General features: G+C 37.9%; 1 protein-coding gene across 5 annotated transcripts in view; it reads left to right on the forward strand.

Moving 5' to 3' along the window:
* The first annotated feature begins 371 nt into the window (after nt 1-371).
* The window catches only part of AKAP11 (A-kinase anchoring protein 11), a 48907-nt gene continuing 25651 nt past the window's right edge, over nt 372-23627 (forward strand). For 3 of the 5 annotated variants that reach the window (XR_003434723.1, XM_027116176.1, XM_027116179.1), the window contains exons 1-7: nt 916-1008; nt 7552-7702; nt 12781-12890; nt 16914-17030; nt 19845-19892; nt 21345-21479; nt 22881-23145. Coding sequence is in view for 4 of the 5 variants with exons in the window: in XM_027116176.1 (XP_026971977.1) it covers nt 12831-12890; nt 16914-17030; nt 19845-19892; nt 21345-21479; nt 22881-23145 (625 nt within the window). In the remaining variant the exon portion in view is untranslated. Of the gene's footprint in view, nt 571-915; nt 1009-7551; nt 7703-12780; nt 12891-16913; nt 17031-19844; nt 19893-21344; nt 21480-22880; nt 23146-23627 lie in introns of those variants that run through there. The other 2 variants (XM_027116178.1, XM_027116177.1) reach the window with 2 other exon arrangements.

Here is a 23627-nt window from a genome sequence, read left to right on the forward strand (position 1 = left end):
ATCAGGTATTTCCACCCTTGAGGGATAGATGTCTTCGAGGAGACTGCAACATCATTGGATTCGCCCTTCTGATTCTACCTTGTTTCTACATATTAGCTTTTCATCTAGAGCTTGGTTTCTCCGTGACCAATGCTTTTACTTCCCGATTCCGATATCGCGTAACGACGGAAGGGTGAGCACTAGGGCCCGGAGATCCCTTGATGCTAATTGTTGAGGTTAGGATAGGGCAGTTGGCCTGGTGCGCTGTGAGTGATCCTCCCTAGAGATGCTGGGGAGAAGGGGCGGAGCTATCCCAAAGGATGAGCCTTTCTTGGGCCGTCCGATCTGGTGGGGCTGCCGCTATGAGAAGGGCCCCGGGAATCAGAAGAAAGCAAAGCTAGCCTGGGGCGAAGAGGGAGCCCAACTGACCCCAGGCGGTAAAACCAAGGGGACGAAGGAAAGGTGGCAGGGCCTTAAACCAAAACTGCAGAAAGAAAGCCAAGACTTGGGTATTTTGCCAGAGGAAAGGGTTAAACAGTTTCCAAGGTAACGGACCAGGAAGCGCGCAAGACGTCTGCAGCAGGTTCGAAGGTCAGCCTCGAGTTTAAAGCTCCCCTGGCCCAGCGGATTCTGGCCAATGGAGGGGCAGCTGGGCGTGGTCACATGATGCGCGGGGCGGTTCTGCTAGCTGCCCTGGAGCACGTGGGAAGGTTTTTCCTGTTCCTTTTTTCCTTTTTAAAAAAGCCCACCCACTTTTGCGCGGGCTTTGGCGCGGGGTTCTTCTCGCGAGAGGCGTGCCACCCTCTCGCGTGAGTGAGTGGGAGGCGTGAGGACTAGGAGGTGTTGCGGGCTGGAGTTGCTGCGGCGGAAGCCGGGGGTGGGCAGGCCGGGGGCGGGCCGCGGGGCGGGGAGGGGGGGGAGGGCTGGGGGGCCGCTGCGGGAGGGGGCGCCCGCCTGCTCTGCAGCTCGTGCGGCTGGTCGTTGCGGGCCGGTGACATGCCTGTGAGCTGCGGAGGCTGCGGCCCCCAGGTGAGCCGGGCGCGGATCCGCCCGCGGCGTGAGCAGCGCCGTTGGCTGGGGTGGAGGCGGGGTGTAGGGCCGCGGTGGATATAGCGGCCTGGCTCGGGCGCCGCAGCCCCTTCGTCTACCCGCAGTCCCTGCCCGACTTCGGAGCTGCCCCGAGCTGCGCCTTCGTACGGCGGTGGGAGGAGGGCGGGAGGAGCGGGGCGGAGGTAGGAAGCTCGAGGCACCGGGCCGTGGGGGAGGGGTGTCCTCGGGCTGGAGATGGGTCTTCCAGGGGTCCGAGTGTGGCGGCGGAGCAGCGTCCCCCTTGGATGACAAGCTTAGTTTCCATCCCCAGGGTGGTCTTCAGAGCCGGGTCCCCTCCGTGCGTGCTGCTGCGTATGCTTAGTTTGTGTTCGTGGTGCGCGCACAGGAGCATATGGAGGAGGAGGACATTGCACTTTGTCCTCGAACAGCATCCTTCACTGTCAGAACCCTTGAGCCCTGGAACCAGGCACAAACCAAATCTTGTGACAGAAACGGAAAGCGTCCAGCAGTTCCTCGGAGTGTTTTGATTTGGATTTGCTGTCAGATTTTCTTCAACGCTGTTACATGGCTCAAATGCTGGCCATCAATGTTCCGAATGGATTGGGTGTACTTACTCTTTTATTCCAGGCACTTAAACTGCTTTATTAAAAAAAGTGTATGTGACCAAAGTATTAAAAACGTTGGTAAAATGACAATGGCAGTAGAACCTAAACCACAGTGGTATGACGTGGTAGCAGTTCTGCTTTCCCTCCTCGGAGACCTTATTAAACTGGAAGTGGTTTAGCTTAAGATGCTAAGGAAATTTCAGGGTGAGAAATACTGCTGAGGTACATACCTAATGGCTTTAGTGCAGATTGTAGTTAAAAATTCTGGTTCTCTTTTCAGCTTCGTAATTATTCAGCCCCTTGCAAAACTCATAAGCTTTCCCTACCTTATTTCCACCTCGTTAAGGATGTTATATTGATTGATACTGATTTTGATATGTCTGGAAATAGAAAATATAGAGTACTCAGAAAATTTAGGGTACTCAGCAATGCAAAGAAGATTTTAATGTGTTATTATTATTTATGATTTTAGGATAAATGGCAGCACAGTTCCTAGCACAATCAGTGTTAGTTAAAATAGTGCCATTTAATGAATCATTTTATATACACAGTCACGTTTTTCAGTTAGTACGCTGGTTATGCATACTTTTTTATGGTCCTTCTGGCAGAACTGACCCAAAGGTTGACAGTGAATTTCACTGTTAGTTGCAGCTGTGACTAACAGTTTATAAGTGATCAGAGAATGTAAGGCAGTCAGAACAAATGGATTCCCAGGCTGAACTGGTAGTGATGAGTGTCTGTACCCACATAGCTGCACTACTAATAAGGGCCTAGTGGTTTACCTCCAGGCTAATGATATTGCCCAGCTGTTGAGGATATGGGACTTGCTGAAGTCCCTGAACCACAGTGAGAAATTCTCTGGCTCCTGAACTCCTGGGATAAGTCTAGAAGCTGAAGAAGTCTTCCTTTGCCTTTTGAGGCTGGTAAAAGGATAGTACGTTTAAATTGTCTTTCTTTTTTTAATTAAAAAAAATTCCAGGAACTTAATGTCTGGGAAAGTAAATCAAACCAAATCAGATGATACATTTTAGGTTATTCTTAGGAAAATTTCTAGTTATAAATAGGCAGTGGAGCTGTCTATACTTGGAGAAAATGTGAAAAACTTTAGCAGTGTCTTTTTGAGAATGGGCGAAAGAGACCTGTTACAGAGTTAAGAAGTTCTCTGCCATTTCATCTTGGCAAACTGATTCTCAGGGACAGAAAACGGGAATTTTTTGCTGGTCTTTATCACCGTTTGGCGAGGGTTTCAAGCTTAGGATGTAGATACTTGTTTCATAGTGCCTTTGAAAAGTAATTGAAGTCACTTCGGGAAGGATAAATATTTAGGTAAGCTGAATTATCCTTTTTCTGTTAAGTGGCCTGAATTTTAGTAGTAAAATCAGCCATTCGGAGGAAATGAGGGGTGGGACAGGTCAGGAAAAGATCTAAGCTGGCCTGGGCTTGAGTTAAGGGTGTATAAACTGGTAAAGCAAGGAGACAAAAACACTTTACCAATTTAAGAACAAACCAAACAGATCTGCCACTCATCTTTATACACAAGTTTATTTTATTATAAAATACTAGCATGAAGGCATTTGAAATGTATAGGTTAGAGACTGGACAGAAGAAAAGTTAACGTTTTTGGATTAATCTGAGAATGTTTCATGGGGAAAAAAATAAGATAAATGGCATAGAGGCTTGGAATGCATTGGATGTTATGTGAATGAAAATGAGGTACCGTGTAAAAGAGTTTGTGTTTGGGAGTCCAGCAGATCTGTTCATTGATGTTAGTGGAGCTCTTTTTCTTCATCCCTGATAGGAGAGCTAAAAACCTCAAAGTTACTGTGAAGCACATAGTGACTGCTTACCCAGTGTTTTTTCTTTGACCTCTTCTGATGTCTTGAGATTATTTGGCTGCAAGGAACAGAAACCATTTGAATTAACTTACTTAAAAAGGGCGTTTGTCCTACAGTTGCAGGACTGCCTCTGAAGCCCAGCTCAGCGTCCTGGAAACCAGAACATCTTGAGGCAGTTACTCTGCCAGTTTTTCTCTGGAAACACATGACATAGTCTTGTGTCCCTATGACTCTGTAATGTCTGTTACAGTTTCTTTCAGATTGACTCTCTTTAAAGCTCTTGGTTTCTGCTTCCCCATACCTTTGGTTTGCATGAAACTTTGGTTTGCTGTGGTGACAACACAAGATATTTTGATTTTGTAGCGTGGTTCTCAACAAATATCTCCATATCTTAATTCTGAAATTTCTGGAGAGATGCTTCAGTTGGTCAGGTACCTACCTGTAGTCCAGTTGGCTGAGGGTGGGGGAAGATGGAAATGGGAAAACGGGTGGGGGAGGAGATGTAGGTGTGTCTCACAGTTTGTACTTTTTCAGACTGGGTGCTGCAAGTTCTCTAGTGCAGGGGGTGTGAACAAGGGGAGAAAAGGTGGGTACTTCTGGTGTACTTCTAACATCCTGCAGTTTTGAGTTTTTCCCTAGTACTGCGCTAAATTTGCTCTCAGCAATGATCTCCTTCAGGACAGATTCTCCTAGGTGTGTGAGGGCAAATTATGTAAATGTTTTGTGCCTCAGTTTTCTTATGTGTAAAATGGGTGCAATAATAGCACCTTCTGTTGTGAAAAACATGGCGTGACTGTGACTGAGGGCAAGCTGTGTGGCGGGCACTGTGGCGTGGACTCCTGTAGTGTTTGGAGAAGGAAGGATATCATTCCTGCCCTCAGGAGTTTACAAGTTTACTGCTGACCACTCCATACTTAAAACTGTTTCTTGACTTAAGTAACACCTAAATTCTGAATCTCTGCCTCACCTGCTTTGACTGCCACTTACTTGTGGTTCTTTGTTTACCTGCCGGGAACCCTTTATCATGGTTGTCCTCTTAGATTCCCTCTTGATCCTCTGTTTTTTCCCTGTCTCTAGGATCAGCTTTCAAGCTCTGGATATGCGGATGATTCCTAGAGTAACATCTCTAGCTCTCACCGTGCCAACTGAATGTATTTTTTAGGTGCCCTTTGGATAGTACCTTGACATAAAATAATGCTGTCTGCCAGTTATTGCTTCTAGCTCCCCAAGCGTGAAACCTAGAAATTATCTTCCACACTCTTCCTGTTTTTATGCCTCATGTATTCTGTCGGTTAATAAGTTCTGCACAGGCTTTTAGAATGTCTCCTCTGTGCTGAGCACTGGACCATCTACAAAGCAGATCCGTTCACTCATTCCTGCTGCTGGCAGCTTAGGATAGAGCCTTATTACTATTTGCAAGAGCTGCTTAAATGCTTTTTCAGCCATATACTCTTAAGAGTCGTGGTGTCACAGATGTTACTGATAAGGAAAACTGTGTTCCTGAGTTAAAATTCTGAACATATTTTTTGTTAAAAATAATCTTGTAGGTGGGAGTTATGCATAAGGTTAAGAACATTATTGCTCTACCTTCTAGGAAGCATATTCACATTGAAAGCACAGCCTCAATATTTTAGGGTTTTTTTTTTAAAGTTGTGTTTATTGTTGGTGTACAGGAAACTATAGAGAAGCAAATATCTTAATAGATAATCAATTAGGTTACAGTCACATCTTTTTTACATGATTGACTATTGTTTTGAAAGACAAAGTAATAACTGATAGCTGTGGTATTTTTAGATTTTATAAGTTAAACAGCAGGTCTGTACCCAAGGAAGAAGCTAACATTTCAGTTCCTTCTATATGAGGTACTGTTTTTAAATGTATTATTTAATTGCATTCTCATAGCCATCCTAGGAAGATGAGCCTCAGCTTCCTTATCTGCAAAAAAGGGATAGCATCCCCTTCACACCACTGTTTGCTATTAGGTATTATTCTGGTTTTTTGTGATGGTTGCTCTGGCGTTTACAAGGTAACTTAGCAATGTCACTTCTTGTATAGTGTAGGGACAGTATTTTTTCAGTTCCAGCACACCATATGCTATGTGTTATTTTATCATACACTTTACTTCTAAACCCCATATTACATTGTTATTGTCAGTTTAAAGTTGTTCTTTAAGGAATTAAAAAAGGAGAAAATATTTTTTTATATTACCCTCATATTGACCCTTTGAGGTATTACCCTTAGTTTAGACCCAAATTTCCATCAGGTATTGTTTTTCTTTTGCCTGTGGAATTTTTTCTTTCTTGTTTTAAACAGTGATTCTAGTGATGGTTGGCTGGGGATGAATTCTCACAGCTTCTTTTAGTTCAAATTATTTTGCCTTAATTTTTGAAAGATATTTGGGTATGGATATCTGGGTTGACACTCTTTTTAGATGTTGCTCCATTGTCTTATTTTATGGTTTGGCATAGTTTCTGATAAGAAATTTGTTGTCTGTCTTTGTTCTTCTGTATGTAATGTGTACTTTTCTGTCTGGTTGCTTTTAAGATTTTTCTCTTTATCACTGGTTTTCAGAAACTTGGTTATGATGTATATTGGTGTGGTCTTCCTCGTGTTTATTTTTCTTAGGGTTTGTTAATCTTCCTTGCATCTATTAGTTTTTGGTTTTCATCAACTTTGGGAAGTTCTGAGCCATTTTGTCTTCATATATTGCCCCCTTGCCCCCCCCCCCCCACAAGTTTTAGGATTCCAGTTATTCACCTTTTACAGTGGGCCATCGATGCTGCTTTGCTTGTTTGTTTTTAAGTTTCTCTGTGCAGCATTTTGGACAGTTTCTATTGCTAGGTCTTTAAATTCACTGAACTTTTCTCTTGCAGTACCTAATCTGTTATTAATTGCATCTGGTATGTATTTTATTTTCATCTCTAGAAGTTCAATTTGAGTGTCTTCCCTCTTCTGTTTCTTTCCTTATCATGATCATGTTTTCCTCTCCCTTCTTAAGTGTATGGAACACATTTGTTCCAATAATATAGTTTTAACATCTTTTCTGTTCATTCCATCATCTCTTTCACTTCTGGATCTGCACTTAGTGACTTATTTCCTCCTGCTTATGGGTCATATTTTTCTCCTCTGTTGTATACCTGATAATTTTTGACTGTGTGCCAGTCACTGAATTTTATGCTGTTGCTCGCTCAGTTTTGTTGTAATCCTTAGGAGTGTTGGGTTTAGTTGGGGTTAATAGGTCGGTCATTTGGAATCTGTTGGGTTGTTTTGAGGCTCGCCTTTAAGCTTTGTTAGGGTGAGTCCAGAACAGCCTTCCGCGTAGTGCTGACTTAGTTCCTCAACTAAAGCAATTCCCTTCTGAGGAGTCCATCCATTACCTGATACATTACAAAGTTTTCCCACTCTGGTTGGTGGGAATGCGGACTGTTCCCAAGCCCTGTCTGGCTCCAGGTGTTGTTTGGCCTACTGCTCTCTAGTCTTTATTTCCCCAACCTCAGCTACTCGGCACAGATCAGCATTCGGTCAGGGACCCTAGGGAAGCCCACCTGCAGATCTCTAAAGCTCTCACTCTTTCTGAGCTCTCCCTCCAGTATATCTGCCCTGCAAGTTCTAACCACCTTGGCCTTCCCAAACTACGACCTCTGTTTCTGCAGCTCGGTGAGACTGCAGACTTGCTTAGCTTTCCTCTCCTTGTGTTGTGACCTGGAAGTGTTTCTCTTCTCTCAGGGATCATAGTCTTGCGTTGTCTCTCGTCTGATGTTTGAAAAGCAATGTTTCATATATTTTGCCCTATTTAGTTATATTCAACAGAATATTTTTAACACTTGGACATTTGGGATTTGGCCAAAATATATACTTGGAGCATTTATTATAAATATTATAAAAGTAGAAATTATTGGAAACTTTTAATTATATTTTCACAAATAATTCATTAAATGTAGAAGTGTCCATATTCCAACATTTAAAGGTCAGCTTTGCTCTTTAAAAATAATTGCTTTTTATTTATTCAGCGGACGTTTGAATGCTTACTGTGCTAGAATACAAATACAATAAAAAGCACTTGTCTTCAAAACTCACAAAAGGAGGGAAGCACGCAAACAATGGCATCAAAGGAATAAAGGACAAACCACTGTGGGGACATAAAGGAGGTGGCTACTTGTTCCGGCAAGGAGGGATACAGGAGATGAGCCAAGCGTTCTCAAGAAGGGAGGTCCTTGAACTGATGTGTGAAGAGTAAGTAGCAGTTCAGCTGATGGAGGAGAGGGTACATCTGAGGGAAGTTTAGGAGGATGATGGGTTAGGGTTTGGTTATTGACTAGATGTGATAGTCAGTAGTGACTGAGGGAAAGACCTACTGGCTTGACTGGTTTACTGGGTGTTACTGATACAGAGAAAACAGGAGGAGATTGTTTAGAGAGGAAAGTTTTATTCAGTTTTTGAACATGCTGATTTTGGAGTAACTGGGATATTTACTTGGAAGTATCTAATAAAAATTGGGTATAAGGAACTGAAACTCAGGTGCAAGAACTGAACTGGAGATATATGTTGGGGAGTTATTTGCATAGTTAAACCAGAGGTAGAAATAAAATATCCTTGGAAGACTAAATAAAATGAGTACCAAAGAGGAGGTTAGAATTATTAGTCATTGAGTAACGAGTTATGAAATAATTTTGGAAGGAGACTAATGTAATGGTAAAGAGATAGATAGCCGTTTCTCAGTCAGAAACCACATAGGGTACTTGTAAAAGATACAGATTTCTGGGTTCCATGTAGACTTCCTGAATTCAGATCTTGTTGGAGGGAGGTAATAGATTTAAGCTGATCCGTACAGGTACTGAAGTCAGAGAACTAGTGCAGGAGGAGGAGGGTCAAAATAGGACAGTATTGTCGATAGAGGGCTAGGAAGGAATTTCAGAGAGTCCTTGGCTCTGTTAGCTCATGGTAAAAAAAAAGATCAAGAAATATATGATGCTGACCTGAATACTTAGGCCAGAGGAGAGGAGAGGAAAGACTTTGGAAATATTTTTCTTATTATAAAAGAATTTATGCACATCTAGAAACACATAATTGCATCTACCCAGATAAAGCCAATGTTTATACCCATCTAGTGTATGTTCTCTTTTATATTGCATGTATTATATAAATGCACACATGTAGTCATAGAGGTTTTACACAAAATGGGATAATGTGAACATGCTGGAAGCTGCCTTATTTTATTTAATAATCTATCATCTTTCCATATTATAGGTATTTGACATTTTATGACGTTAAAAAACTCCTAGTTGTCACAAGTGGCCACTATCATGAGTTTAGTCTATATCTATCATAGTATTTCCTAGGCCTGTACAAACACACACATGAGTGTCAGTTGTGTGTGTATATCATTTTAAAAATAAAAAATCTCAAGTAGAGAGCACACTATTTACATTGTCCTGTAACTTGCTTTTTCCCTTAATATATTGTGGACATGCTGTCACATCAGTATGTGTTGCTCTCTTTCCAACAGCTGGGTAATACTCATATGAAAGTATTATAATTTATTTGAATTGATGGGCTTCTAGGTTATCTTTAGCTTTTCATCCTTTTTTGTTTTCGTGAATATTCTTTCACATATATCTTTGTGAATTTTGTGCAAGTACACATGTAGGATAAATTTTCAGAAGTGAAATCGCAGGATCAAAGGGGTAGGTGTAATATATTCAAAGTGTCCAATACCTGTTTACTGTTTATAATTGTTTCTCTATCTTTCATTTGTTTTCTTTTACGTTCTGTGATATTTCTTAAAACTTTCTTGGTTGTAATATCTATTCTGCTTTTTTGCTGCTTCTCAGGGGATTTCATTTATTTTATGGTGGTGTTTTTATATCCTGTGGCTTTCCTGAGCTCCAGCAGCTTACTTTTCAGTTGTCTGCGTTGCCCATCTGTACTTTGCCTCTGATCTGCTTTTTAAAAAATTATCCAGGTTCACTTTAATTTATTTGACTCTAGGGAAACACCCTTAGTTATTCCCTATTTAGGACTCTTGTTTACTCACCAAGAATGGGACACAAAACAAAAAAGCGTTAAGTGAAAAGTTTATTATTGTAACATAAAGGTGTTCCAAGGGAAAATACTCTATTTTTGCTCCATTTGTGAAATCTGTCTAAAACTACATTCTCTCTAATTATAAAAGATGGTGAGGGAACCCTACTGTGTTACTTTCTCCCCCCATCTGCCTTTGTATCTTTTCAAAGATGATTTTTGTTTCTTTGCTTTATCAGAAGTATGAGTCATGTCATCTCATGCCGGATCCACTTTTATGGACTGTTGCGTAGATATTCTCTCATAGGTTTTTTTTCTTTGTGAGGTTAATATTTTACTTATGTTTTAAGTTGAACACAAAGCTATGGAGTAGGATTCAGTAAGTGTATTTTTCTTCAATGAGTGAAGCGAGTGTAAACGTGGAATTAAATTTAGTTTCTTTTTTATTAATATAAATTCTGAGGTACTATTCTAAAAACAGATAATGTGAGTTTCAGGTGGCATGAGTATATTTGTCTGGAGTGTTTTTCTTTCTTTAGTATATCTCTTATGTGGTTTTTTGTTTTGTTTTGTTTTTAAATGATTCTTCATAGGTCCATACCGGATTCTTTAGTACTCAGCTTTGAAAAGGGTGTTCTATTAGGTCAGCTGTTCAGGAATATTGCAGGTAATGAACTGGGGTAGCTTGAGGTGTCAGATCCGGGATGTTGTATCAGAGCCCCTTGATCTTCCCCTACTTCCGTGTGACTGTTTCTTCCCTCAGGGGCTTGGCCTGTTGCACCTCCACCTTCAGGTGAGGTAATGGGTCAGTAGTTTCTTGCCTGGTGAAGCCTCCAGTGAGTTCGAGTTTAATCTTTGCTCTTGTTGACTTTAGTCAGCAGCTGCAAAGGTCATTGCTGTCTCTCATCTCTTTTCCCAACACCGCCCTCTCTGCAAGGTTAGGGGTCTGAGAAAGTAAAGATGCTCTGTGTGCTGGTCCTCTGTCCTTCCAAGTTGTGTGTAATGGCTGCCCTCCTGGCATTGTGGGACTGCACTCTAGGTAATTCAGTCTCCTGTTTCTGGCATCTAGAGTGCTTCTTTATTTCCCTCTATTACGAAGTGTGGTGAACAGCTTTTCAAGCCTATATACACTATAGAGAAGAGGGTAAGAGCCTGGGTGCTAGAATTTGAAGATTTGGATTTGCATCTCAGCCCTCTGCTGCTTACTGTGTGGGCCTGGTGAATTGTTAACCCCTTCCTCTTGCCTCTGTTTTTCTCATGGTAGAACTGGAGTACTGCTCTGCCAGTCCTAAGGATTAAATGAGATGTGCAAGGAAATCTCGTAGCACAGCAATTGGTGCATTATAAACTCTCCTTAGAACCCTCGCTGCTCCAGGAGCATCAGTTCCTTTGATGAATTCCCAGAAATAGAACGGTTGTGTCATAGGATAGGAATATTTTCAGGGTTCTGACATGCAGTACAAAATTGCCCTCCAGAAAGGTGGTGCCAGTTTTATGTGAAGTTTGAGGCAAGTCCACTTGCCCCTGAGGGTTTTTGGCAGCTGAAAAAAAAAGGAGAGTGACTTGGCCTGGGACAAAGAAAAGAATTATTTTCTTGCCTTGGTTACATAGACCTGTGTATTTACACCTTGTTTTGAGAATTTTGGTCCTTTTGATCATTTTGGTCCGTAAGTAAATATTTAATTTTTCTCTTACCTATGTTTTATGGTTTCCCAAGTGCCTCCCCTAAATTTTCCATTTGATTCTTACAATAAACTTGTCCAGTAAGTAGGGTAATATACATCGAGGTAATATACATCATACACACCTATGTAATATACATGGAGGAAACAGATGCAGAGATATTGCAATTTACCTAGAGGAAACAAAGCTAATGAGAGGTACAACAGGGACACAAATGCTACTTTTCTGCATCCTGGTGTATGGTTCTTTATCTTGTGCTATCGGGACCTCCCTTGCCTGACAATTTTGCTGCAATTCCAGTCATTAATCAAATTTTATTGTTAAAGAGACCACTAGGATTTTTCTTAGTTCAGAATAGAATAGGAATTTTTTGTCTAAAAAAGAATTCTTTGTGAAAAATCAGAATATAGAAATCTCTAAAGGGAGGTGCATGTGTGTGCCTGCCTGCACACACACTTAGTTTTATCTCTGTTGTGGAAGAATATAAAATTAGAACTCCACTAAAATTTAGGGTTTTTTTTTCTGAGTTCTGCAGGGGACTAGGTTGTGGTTTTGCCTATAAATGTTTTCATAGTATAAATTGATATTAAGTAAATGTCTTGAAAACCTCAACTAGGTAATTCTTGAGAAGACCAGTTTGATTGAAACTAATTAGCCATTTCTCAAATCTTTATTGATTCAATTTTTTTAGTGTTCAGTGATTTAGTATTCAGTTCTCACTCCTGCCCTTTACTGTAATAAAACATTTTCCTTGTAAGACTCTGATCCAAATGGGCTATATTTGCCTTGTTCTCCTCCGTATCTATAGCATGTAGTGCAAGTAGATTTTGAATGAAGGGACAAGTTACTGTGGTCAAATGTGGATATTGAGTGGTTAATGCCCAGGTTGATTTAAGCTCTAAAAGATACTTCATTAAAGCATTGATAAAAAGCTGAGACTTAGTTTCAGAGTTTCTCCCAAGGAGGATGTGTATGTGTGTGTGTATAAACACATGTCTGTGCATGTGTTTTAAATACTACAGTATTAATCATTTAAGTTGGATGTTTTTGAACTCTCGTCATTGGTATGCTGTTGAGATTCCTATATAAGGGCTTTGTTTTTATCTGATTTTATTTGATATGTACAGATTTCGTATTCTCATTTGTTTGTTATTAAACCTTTCTGCCCAAGAAATAAGAATGTTTAGAACATTCACAGTTGCTGTAGGGATAGAGTGACTTTTAGGAGGCAAGAAGGCTGAGATTCTTTTTGTGACGTTCTCTGCTTTAGATTTTTAAAAGGCTTTTGAAATATTTCTTATTGAGGCTTTCAAATATTTTCTTATTTGTAATAAAAAAGGGCAGTGAGATTGACTAGATATGGATAAACTAGTTTATAATCATTTTGAACCTAAAAAGATTTTTGTAATAATTTGGTATCTCGTTAAGGTGCCAATATTCGTATTTTTCAAATATTCATGTTGGATTGCTTAATAAATTTTTACGTCTCAGAATTCCTTTTTTTTTTTTTTTGTAAATGACTGAATTTAAAAAAGTTAGCACAAAATGCTTGCTTGAATCACTAAGATCAATAAAATAGTTATTTTCTTTTAATATTTTTTCTTTAGGTCTTTTGTGGACTAGCTCTTCACTGATTACCTACAACAGCAATATAGTTATGGCGACCTTCCAGACTTTCAGAAACAGTCACATGAAAACCAGAGCATCTGTCAGAAAAGTAAGTTCACTGTATTGGATTCCTTTTAGTGATAGTTTTAATAAAAATGTTGATCAGTTTTTTTGACGTCGAAGTCTTGTTAAGCAGCTATGCTATGGTATTCTTGTTTTTAAAATGAATCTTATTATTGAAATGAATAATGATAAAATACTGCAAAGATTGGCATATATGAAAATAGTGATATGAAATCATGAAGACAATGAACTTTATTTCCCAAAGATCACATCTCCCTATTTCTTCTCAGCCGATAGTTTCCTCTCTTCTTTTTAGCAGTATAAGCATCAGGTGTGACGTTTCTTATAAAGATGTATATTACCATCCATTAATTCACTCAGCAAATATAATATAAATTTGACTGCTGCTTATGCCCCAGGCCCCATGTTAGGTATTGGCTGGATAATCAGTAGTGAGCAAATTAAATGTGATTCCTGATCGTCTCTGCTTTCTAGTCTGAGGAAGAGCCCTCTCTCTTTTCCTCCCTTGAGACGATTTGGTTACCCTTTCATTTCTTGACATTTTTGTCTTTGCTAAAACTGTGTGTGGGGGGGTGTTACTTAAAGGCAGAAAGGAAGGATGAATACTGGGGGATGGTCAGCAGTCTTGGTGAACCCTTTTTTTAGCTTCATCTTCTGCATTATATGACACTCTTGACAAGTCCTTACATGTTAAGACGGCCTTTGACTTCTTTCGTTACAGCTTCTTTCTTTTCTTCTCTCTTATGATAACACTTGTCTCCTTTGCACATCTTCTTTCCAGCTTCTAATTGTTAGTGTTCTTGTAAGCTGCTAGGCCTGCCTTTTCATTTATTTCCTCGTTTCTTCAGAGATCTGAGAAATGTTTGGATTTGACTGCTAACTGGAAGAGAGTGGTTGTCAAATCGAAAGGTGCCGGCGGAGTTGGAAAACAGAAAGTAAACTTATTTTGGAACAGTGTAGTAATTACACTTTTAAGTAATATGCCCCATGTGTTTTCCAGGTACCTTTAAACTTAGTAGGTCCCCTTTTTAATTTGAAAAAAGTACAATAAAAACTATTTTCTCTATTTGTTCTTTCTGTAAGCTAGAGTATATTGTGACTTTTTTTCAGATTAGCAATTGGACCCGTAGCTTTAAATTAATATTTAAATTGTACTGATTGCTTTAAATTAATAATTAGAACTAAGAAATATATATATACAAAATATAGTAGTGAGCTAGTGATCTTGTTCTTCAGACATTATACTACCTGCCTACCTATTTGACTTGAATTTCCCAATATATTCCTGAGATAAGGAATTAGGCTGCAGCTGAAACTTTATGCTATTAATTTCATGTCTTTTTTATTCAGACCATTATTTATATTAGGCCCATGATAAAGATTTGGTTTGAATTCACTTGAATACTTGGAAACCCTTTTAGATAAAAATACATGAATGTAAATATTATATTATATACTGTTGATGTGTATGTGTGTTATGCACGGCCTCATAATTCTTTGATTGCTTCCTTGCTTTCTAGGACAAAATTGACCCAGTTTCAGTTTCTACTTTACCTTCCTCGGAATGGGCTATTTCTCCAAAGAACCCCTGAATAGTATTTAGAAATCAAGATCTGCCCTTTGTTCCTTCACTGTCATGAGTTTATAATGACTGCTCGTGTTCCGATTTCACATTTCATATTTTTTCCTTTTTTCAGTTCATGTTCATATCTTAGCCTGAAAACTTTCACTCATTAATGAATCACTTAAACTTTTGAATATTCAGATATTGGGGGAATAAACAGTGCAATAAACACCACATATACTCTTCACTTAGAATCACTCTCCGTTAACATTTTGCCACACCCATTCTGTGTGTGTACATATATACACACTTCCCTTTTGAAACCAAGTGAGAGTAGGCTACAGACATTATTTTACTTCTCTTCTTAATATATCAGCATGTGTCTCTTAAGAACATCATTATTACCACCCCTCAGGAAATCGTTAATTCAGTAACACTGTCTAACGTGCAATCCATGCACAGATTTCCCCAGTTGTCTCAAATATCCTTGTTACTTTTTCCTTGTCTCTCATCTAAGATCTAAGCGAAGTTGACACTCTGTGTTTGGGTATTGTGTTTCTTTGGTCTCCCCCAGTCTCCTCCAGTTCAATGGTCTAGATTCTTTTCTCATGATGGCAAATCTTTGGAAGAGTCTGTACCAGTTATCTTGCAGAACATTCCCATATTCTGAGTTCATTTGTTTTTCCCTGTGTTTCGGTTCAGCAGGAACACCTCAAAGATGATGTCATGGTCATTCCACTCTGTCAGATTAGGCGGTGCATATTGTTAGTGCCAGGCTTGACCAGGTAGATAAGTTGTAACCACCAGATATCTCCAATCTAAAGACACATAATCCCTTTGTAATTAACACTATTAATAAATAATCTGTAAGGTGATGTTGCAAAACAGTGTATCTTGTTCCCCAATAGCTTTTAACCCAGTGGATTAGGGTAATGGGTGATCCTTTCCTAAGTCAGTAATTACATTGGAGGGAGTTACAAACGGAGTTTTTAAATTTTGTCATTCTGTTCATATCTGTTAGCCAGCATTCTAATGTAAAGTAGCACACTCCCCCAATCCCCACCCTTTTTATCTGTCTCTTTTAATGGACTTGTAGTTTTTTTTTTTAATTCAGTTGTTATACTCCATTATCATTTTTATTTTTTGATGCTCAGATTATCCCAAATTTGGCCAATGGGAATTCCTTCAAGTTGGCTTCTGTGTTCTTTTGAAATAACCCAGTTAATCTGCATGTCCTTGCATTCTTTCACAATAAGATGTCCCAGCCACATTTCATACATTTCTGCCTCAGACCTGGAACCAGCCATTCTGTCAAGGGGGATCTAGTTCTTTTAATTGGTGAATGGTATTTAGAAATCAAAATCTGTGTGCTGGGTATGCTCATTGCTGCTGAGGGCCATTGCTTCTATGGTGTATCAGTGGGAAAAGGTAGGACATGTATCTGAAGAATCTTGAGTTCATATTGAAAGTTCAAATTTAACATTGCATTTTTTCTTAATTCTTTGATTTCATATTTGTATCCCTTCTCTTGGATAAGATTTCCACTAATTTTTAATTTATTAAAATTAGTGAACATTTATTGAGTTCATCTTGTATGTGAGGCACTGAAATCTGGGGAAATAAATAGAGTAAAAGACAATCTCTGACCTCAGTAATTTGGTTTAATGGGTAAGAAAGACAAATATATGAAAGCAGTTATTATAATATGTTGTGATATAGGTTAAATGATCTTAATGTGCAAACAATACAGTAGGAACTTAGAGATTTATTATGACTAAGGGATGGGAAAATCTTCACAAGTCTTGGGATGGGTAGGATTTCTACAGGGGAACATTGGGGAGTAAGGACATTTCTGATAGAAGAGCAGATCAACAAATCAGAAGGTAGAGAGAAATTAATGTTCTGTTTATGTCCAAATTTAATACCCATTTTTTAATGTAACTTTTTCCTCCCTCTGTTTCTTTGCACTTGTGACATCTTTCTCTTTCCAATCTGGAATGCCTTCCTTCATTTTCATCATACAGCTGCTTTAAGACCCCTGAAAAGCTGTGTTTTGAGTTACCATATCTTTCTTTTTTTCCATCTCCAACTTTGTTATGAGAGTCATCACGTTGTTAGCATACCTTACTGTTAGCTTCCACATCATCTCCTTATATAAATTGTTGCTCCTGTTCTGCCAATGACTTGGAAATCAGTTACGTGATCTGTTAGGTTTTAGTGCAGGGTGAGTGTGAGAGAACCTGGCTGAGGACCTCGTGGTCTCCAATAGGTTGAGTGACTGGGCTGTGGTATGTGTGTGTTGAACATGTGGAGCTCTACTTTAGCCTTTTGTTCTTTCTTCTCTCAGCTGAGTTGAGTTCTGTTACATCAAAAGGTTTCCAGTGAATATCCATTGGAAAGTTAGTGACGCTTCATTTAATCCATCACCAGGATTTTTTACCTTGTCTTAGAATTAAGTAAATTAAGAATATCTTTTATTTTCAGAGCTTCAGTGAAGATGTGTTCCAGTCCGTAAAGTCTTTATTGCAGAGTGAGAAGGAGCTATGCAGTGTATCAGCAGAGGACTGTTTAAAGCAGGATGAACATGCCAGTTTGACTGAGGTTTGACAGATTACACTAACCCTTTCCTAATACAGCACAATGTATTTTCATGTAGCTTTGTAGAACTGCATGGTCTATTTTTAGAATGCCTAAAATCTCTGCACATTAATACATGTGTGAGAAGTACCTGTTCTAAATATTAAATACCTGCTAACATTAGTGTATTACAATGAGCACATTTAATTCAGTGCACAGGCATTACCGACCACTCATTAGACACACAGCACTATATTAGATGATTTCTGCTATGTTCAGTAATTGGGACTTTCATTCTAAAATTTTCTATTCTGAAACAAAATGTATACTTATTTCTTATATTCATTTTTGGGTTATTGTTTTCTTGTTTAAATTCAGTGCCTTGGTTCAAAATGAAAAAGTAGTGGTACGTTTATTTTGAAATTAGGATATTTACCACTTAAGGATACGATAGACTACTTGCTCATCTATTTCTCTGTTGCATCAGCGTTTCCAGCCTTTGTTTGAATTTATTACTATAAAAAGGAGTAAAGTTTTTTCAACAATATTGCCATAGTCCATTAATACATTTATGTTACCAAAGAAGAGAGATAGGGTATTAGGCCATTGAAGCTCAAAACCAATAAATATGTGAATTAAAAAATTTTTTTGAAATCAGGGTTCTAATAAAAAATCTTGATTATTATTTTTGGGAATGATTTTCTTTCATATTCCTTGAGAAACTGTATTTGAAGTAGTTCTATAGGATGGTGAGCACACCTTTCAGACCCTGTAATGGTCTCTGACCTGTGCCTCTTCTTTTTGTATCAGCTCAGTGCTGTGGCACTTGGCTGTTCTCCTCTTTTTTATCCTTTTTTACTTTATTTTAGTAAAGCCAAGCCACTCCTAATATCCTCAGCCGTTGCCAAGCGTGACAAGTCTTCTGTGTCCTCTGCCCTCAAACAGTTTTCCAGCCGTCTCTCTCTAGTTGCTTACACAGTGCCCCTCTGAGCCCACATTCCTTAATCAATGGGAAATTCAAACTTCTACTGGCACCTTCAAAACCCTATGCCAGCTTATCTTCTCTTTTGTATTCAGTAAAAGGATACTTGAAAGAACAGAAGGATTTTTTCGTTTTAGGCTATAGATATCTCCAAGTATCTTTTTGAAGAAAGGAAGGAAACTCCTTATTTGAGTGTCTCTTCATTATCGAGTGCCTATGATGTGCTGCTAGGCACTTTCCTTCACATTATCTAATTAATCCTCACAACTGGGGGAGAGGAGGTGTGTTACCTTAAGTTTTATAGGTGAGGGGACAGCTCCTGCAGGTTAATAACTTACCTAGGCACCTGGAAATTAACTGTAACGTTAATTAACCTGTAACGTTAATTAACCTGTAACGTTAACGTTAACCTGTAACAGGTTAACGTTAAAATTAACCTGTAAAAAAAAAAATTAACCTGTAACAGGTTAACGTTAAAATTAACCTGTAACGTTTCTGTGAAGTAGTACCCATAATTAATGAGAATAAAGATTCTGGAATAATCTAAGATTCTGACTTGCTTTTTAATTATCAGAAAGAGATCAAAAGTATATTGAGTGTTGCTCTGTATTTCAACTATGCTGTTTTCCATTAATTCTTGAGAATTGATTATCCATATTGCTGCCATTTAAATGCTTCATATTTTTAGTCACAGTACTTGCTTAGTAGACAGTTTACTAGTCTATCTTCAAGTGGCCAGCATTTCTCCTTATGATGTCAAAGACATAAAGGGAATATAAATTTTTAAAATAATACTTTTTCAGGTTATAAAAGTGTACATCATCTATATAGAAAAATAAGAAATACTGAAAGCATAAGAAAGAAAATGACTATCATTAATCCTGTGAATTAAGAAAGAAAAAGCCATGGGGAAAAGAGTAGAGAAAAATAAGATCACTTATAATTCCATCAGTGAAAGTTAATCACTGCTTATAAGTTGGTATATTGTCGTCCAGTATTATTTTCCATGCATATGTTTTTAAAAATAAGGTTGAAATTGTGTGCATAGTCTGTATCATATTTCTGTAACTTGTCCTTTTTACTTAATAATGTGACATTTCCTCAGGCCATTAGATTTTCTTCAGTAACTTAATTTACATAAAATTTTGCAGAGAAATCTCTGTGTAAAGGCATTGAAGGAAAAAAGTGATGATATCCCAAAGAGTCAATCAGGAGGTAGCCTTGGGGTTGCCCAGGGAAGGCGTCTCTGAGGAGGCGACATTCAGGTTGGAACTTAAAGAATGAGGAGGAGCTAGGCATGTAAACAGCCAAGGAATAGAGATCCGGGTTGAAAGGGCACCACTCTGAAGCCCCTAGGCAAGAATGTCCTGGCGTGTTCTGGACCCAGAAAGGGGCCCATGTATATGACTGAAAGTGAGGGGAAGTTGAAGGCACCAGCTAAGCCAGAGCCTTGGGCCCTGTGTTAGGACTTTGCACTGAGAAGCCTGGAAAGGTTTCGACAGGGAAATGACAGGATAATTCCTGGGGCAGGTGGGAGAGGATTGGAGGTGCACAGGTGAGAAGTGGCATCAGGGGCTATGGAGAGAAGTGGGCACATGTGAGAGACGTTTGGGGACTAGAACTGGTTGAACTGGCCAATGAAGTGGCTGTGGGGGAGGTTTAGGAGCCTCAATTCTGGAGCCAAATCTTTGGTGAAAACACTTTGTGATCATCTTTGAAAAAATTAATCATCGTATTCACAACAGCAGCATTTTAATGCTTTGTGTGCTTTCTTTTTCTGTTTCTCAGCTCTGTCAACCGTCTAATTGAGATAAGACTTTAAAATTTTAATGGATCTTTATTCCTTTTTTATTCAGGTCACATTTCTAGGTTTTAATGAAGAAACAGATGCTGCTCATATACAGGTATGGTCAATTTATTGAACTGGAAAGGGCCCTGAGAGATTATGTGGAACAAATTTTAAGAGCATGGAAAATTTGCCTTATTAGCCCCAAATTTACATTAAACTCTTCTGTTTTCATTCCTATTTAAAGTTAAAAGATGACCTTTTGAGATCAATTTTTGAATGTGCCTTGGACATTTTCACTTTCAGTGTTTTCACCGAGCGTTCTTGTTATGACAGAAAGCAGTTTTAGGTTAAGAGACCACAAAAGTCACTTATCTGAGAAGGTTGCAAACCACAGGCTGACGTTTTCTCCATTGTCATAATGTAGAATGAAAGATTTATTTTTTTATTTTGATGTTTTTATAATCTAGCTCCAACAGTCATATTCTTACGTTTTTAATTGAGATAGAGTTAAATTTAAAAGATAAAATTTGTAAAAAGTTGTGATTAACCAGTGTAAAAATTTTAGCCTGTTTGATTTAGGCAGGTATTTATAAAGGGACTGACAGTTGAGATTAGGATCAGCAAAGGAAAGCTTCACAGTTACGTGAAGAGGAGTTGAAGCTCGTGTCGATGTGGTAGGCGTACTTTTTTTCACCTCGTACCGCTTCTTAAAATTTGTGATTGCCGTGCTCCCTTTTGTGGCAGTAAAGCATCTCCTAGTAGAAGAAGCAACACTGCATTATTTATAAAGACAATGCATATCAGGTGATGACGAATGAAAACTCTGCTGTGTGTCTTGATTGTGCTCTTGCCTGAAAGAAATAGTTTAGACAGAAGGCACAAGAGAAGATACAGTCCCAAGAACGTAAGGCTGAAAGAAGTATCCAGAATATTTCTTTCATACTCTACTTCCTCTTTAAGAATTACTGATAAAACCAGGAAAATACTCTGTGAAGGGTCAAAGATGTTAATTATTCTTTTCACTGGGCAAAACAGTTACATAAGAAGGGCAAATGAGAAGAAAAACAAAGGCAGTTCCTTTCCCTTTACATCTTCATAAAATTTTCAGTAAAGTCTGATATAATACCTTAGAGAGGAAAGGCAGAAAAATAGACTTGGATTTTATAAATATGTAACTTAAGCTCCAAGGAAGTATATTCTATAGGCAAGAATCCCATTTGAAAAATTCCATGGTTAAACTTTAGGACTTCAGGTTGACATTTGCAGCTAAAAACTATTAAATGCCTAAATTGTCGTGGATGTGTGAGATAACCATGTAAAATTTTGTTATAGCTTGGTATCATTATGTTTAAAAGGCTACAGAAATAGTCATTTTAAAATATTTTAGTACATTTTATTTTTGAGTTTTTAAAAAATTGTGGCCAGTAAACTGCGTATGTTAACTATTATGAAGTGGAAGATGTATTAACCAGTAGACCTTATGATTTTTTTGTCAGGCCGCGTTATAGGGACTTTAACAAAAGTGTTAGGCTGCAGTGTTATTTATTGTGTTATTGCTTTAAATTAGGATTCGGCTGCAGTTTCTTTGGAACTCCCAGATCTTCTGAATTCACTGCACTTCTGCAGTCTAAATGAAAATGAAATTATTTGTATGAAGGATATAAATAAATCATCAGATATAAACACTGGTCCTCTAAACCAGGTAACTTTTATATATTATTTCTAATGAGTTTTTGTTGGCAAATTTTACAGTGACATTTGATTTAGTGTATTAAACTTTTAAATGCTTGGGTGAAGTTTCTTTTTGTTTAATGCCATCTCAAGGAAATATGATTCATAAGAAATCTAACTCAAGAAGCTTTGAAATCACTGAAGGGTAAAATAATTTTGGTCATAGCTTTAAATTAGATTTTCCATGTGTGAAGCTCTGTAAGTGGTATGCAAGTACATATTAATTTTTTTTCTAAAATTTGATTATTTCTGGATTTCTTGATCTGCTACCTGTGTATAAGTCATAGGAATTTTTCCCTCTTATTTCCAGTTTCAAATTTGTAAATATTGTGCTGTATGTTTTAGAGAACATACTTTAACTCATTTTCTTGTTTAAAAAATTCCATGTAAAATGGATATCTGAAGATATGTTCTTTGTTTATAAACAAAAATGTCATCATTTCCGAGAGGTCATTAGTTTTGTGACATTGAGCTTTTAGTTCTTTATTAAGTGTTAACTTTGTTGTTAATACCTCAAAGAAAAATGAATTGCATGTTTTCCCTCCTGAAAATTGAATTATTAGTATATTTAAAATTTGAATTACTTATTCCTTGAAGTATAAAATACCACTGTGTTCATTATGAGATTTACAGATAAAAGTAGAACTGCTCTCCTCATTTCCTTAATTATATTTTTCATTTATATTTACTTTGTTTTATTTGCTAGGATACAAGAGGTGATTAGCTATTTTATCTAATTTCTAGTTTTTTGAGTAAGTCATTTGTCAATATTTACATTTTTAAAAATAATATGTGTGGAAAAATCTGGCAACTTTTATTTTTAATCAAAGCTATAAACATGATTGTAAACTGAAATACTAGGGGAATTTAGGTAAAAGGAGGGGACGATTCTTTTATGATAGGAGAGAATGTGGTATCGTACTAAAAGCTACAGGAAAATAGGATACAGAAAGACTAAGACCTGGTTCCTGTCCTCAAGCAGTTTACAGTGTAGTTGGTGAACTAGGTGAATGATTAAATAAAAATCACAGGACTGTACAATAATACAGGAAAACATAATTGTCAAAGGAATGGATAGCAAGTTCTCTAACATTTAAGGAGATAGAATAGGTAGAATTTGAATACCTGGATAAGAGAAAGAAGGGAGAAAAAGAGTGAGAAGTGAGAAGTATTGTAGAGAAAGAATGAGGAAAAGAATTAAACATTACAAAACTGGGGAGCCTTTCAGGATGCATGTGTTTCTTTTCTTCTTCTTTTTTTTTCTTTAAATGGAATCATGTTATTTCTAGGCTTCATTTCCAGGTAATATGTCTTATAAGTATAATATATTTTGAAATTAAAATTATTCTTATCATCTTTTATCTTTCCCAAGAGTCATCATCCTGGAATGCTTTGTGTCATGAGAGTGTCATCTACATTACCAAGACTCAGAATTGATTTTCTCTTTAGTCTCCTAAGTAAATATGCTATGGGTATAAGGTACACCCTGGACACATGTTTGCATCAGAAGTGCCAGCTTGAGGCCACTGATGAAGATGATGACGATACTAACCAGTCAGTATCTTCCATCGAAGATGACTTTGTCACTGCCTTTGAGCACTTAGAGGATGAAGAGGCTTCAAAGCCATATAATGATGGTTTGTTCTTTACTAGATTTATTTCTTGAAATAGAGAATTAAGGTGTAAAGTTCAGGTTTAAAAGTTTTAAGGCAGACTTGTTCAGTTAAAATTTATTTTGAAATTTGATCAAGTTTAAGCATCTAAATCTTTTTTTCTGATGGAGGAATTAATTTCCTTGTGATTTTAAGTTCATCGTTACCTGGTTTTTAGTTTTGTTCTTTCTCTTCTTATTTAGGTAGTACTGTTCAAGTACTGTTTCCCTTATTACATTAAGTGTTTGGAACATGCCTAAGTTCAAATTTGAGTAGACTTAGCTGGCAGAGTCACCTAAATATTAGTGTTTCTAACATGCGACAGTGTACTAGGCATTCTGTAGACCAGGTATTCCCAGATGTGGGGTAAAATAAAGCATGTACTTGCTTTTAAGTATGATTTGGGATGAATCTGTTAAACAACATAGTGTAGAAGACACAGTACAAACAAATATCTCATGCTTCAA

The sequence above is a fragment of the Aethalodelphis obliquidens genome, unplaced genomic scaffold (genome assembly GCF_003676395.1).
Source record: "Aethalodelphis obliquidens isolate GAN/ISIS:26980383/991018 unplaced genomic scaffold, ASM367639v1 scaffold16, whole genome shotgun sequence".
In the NCBI taxonomy this organism is placed as follows: Eukaryota; Metazoa; Chordata; class Mammalia; order Artiodactyla; family Delphinidae; genus Aethalodelphis; species Aethalodelphis obliquidens.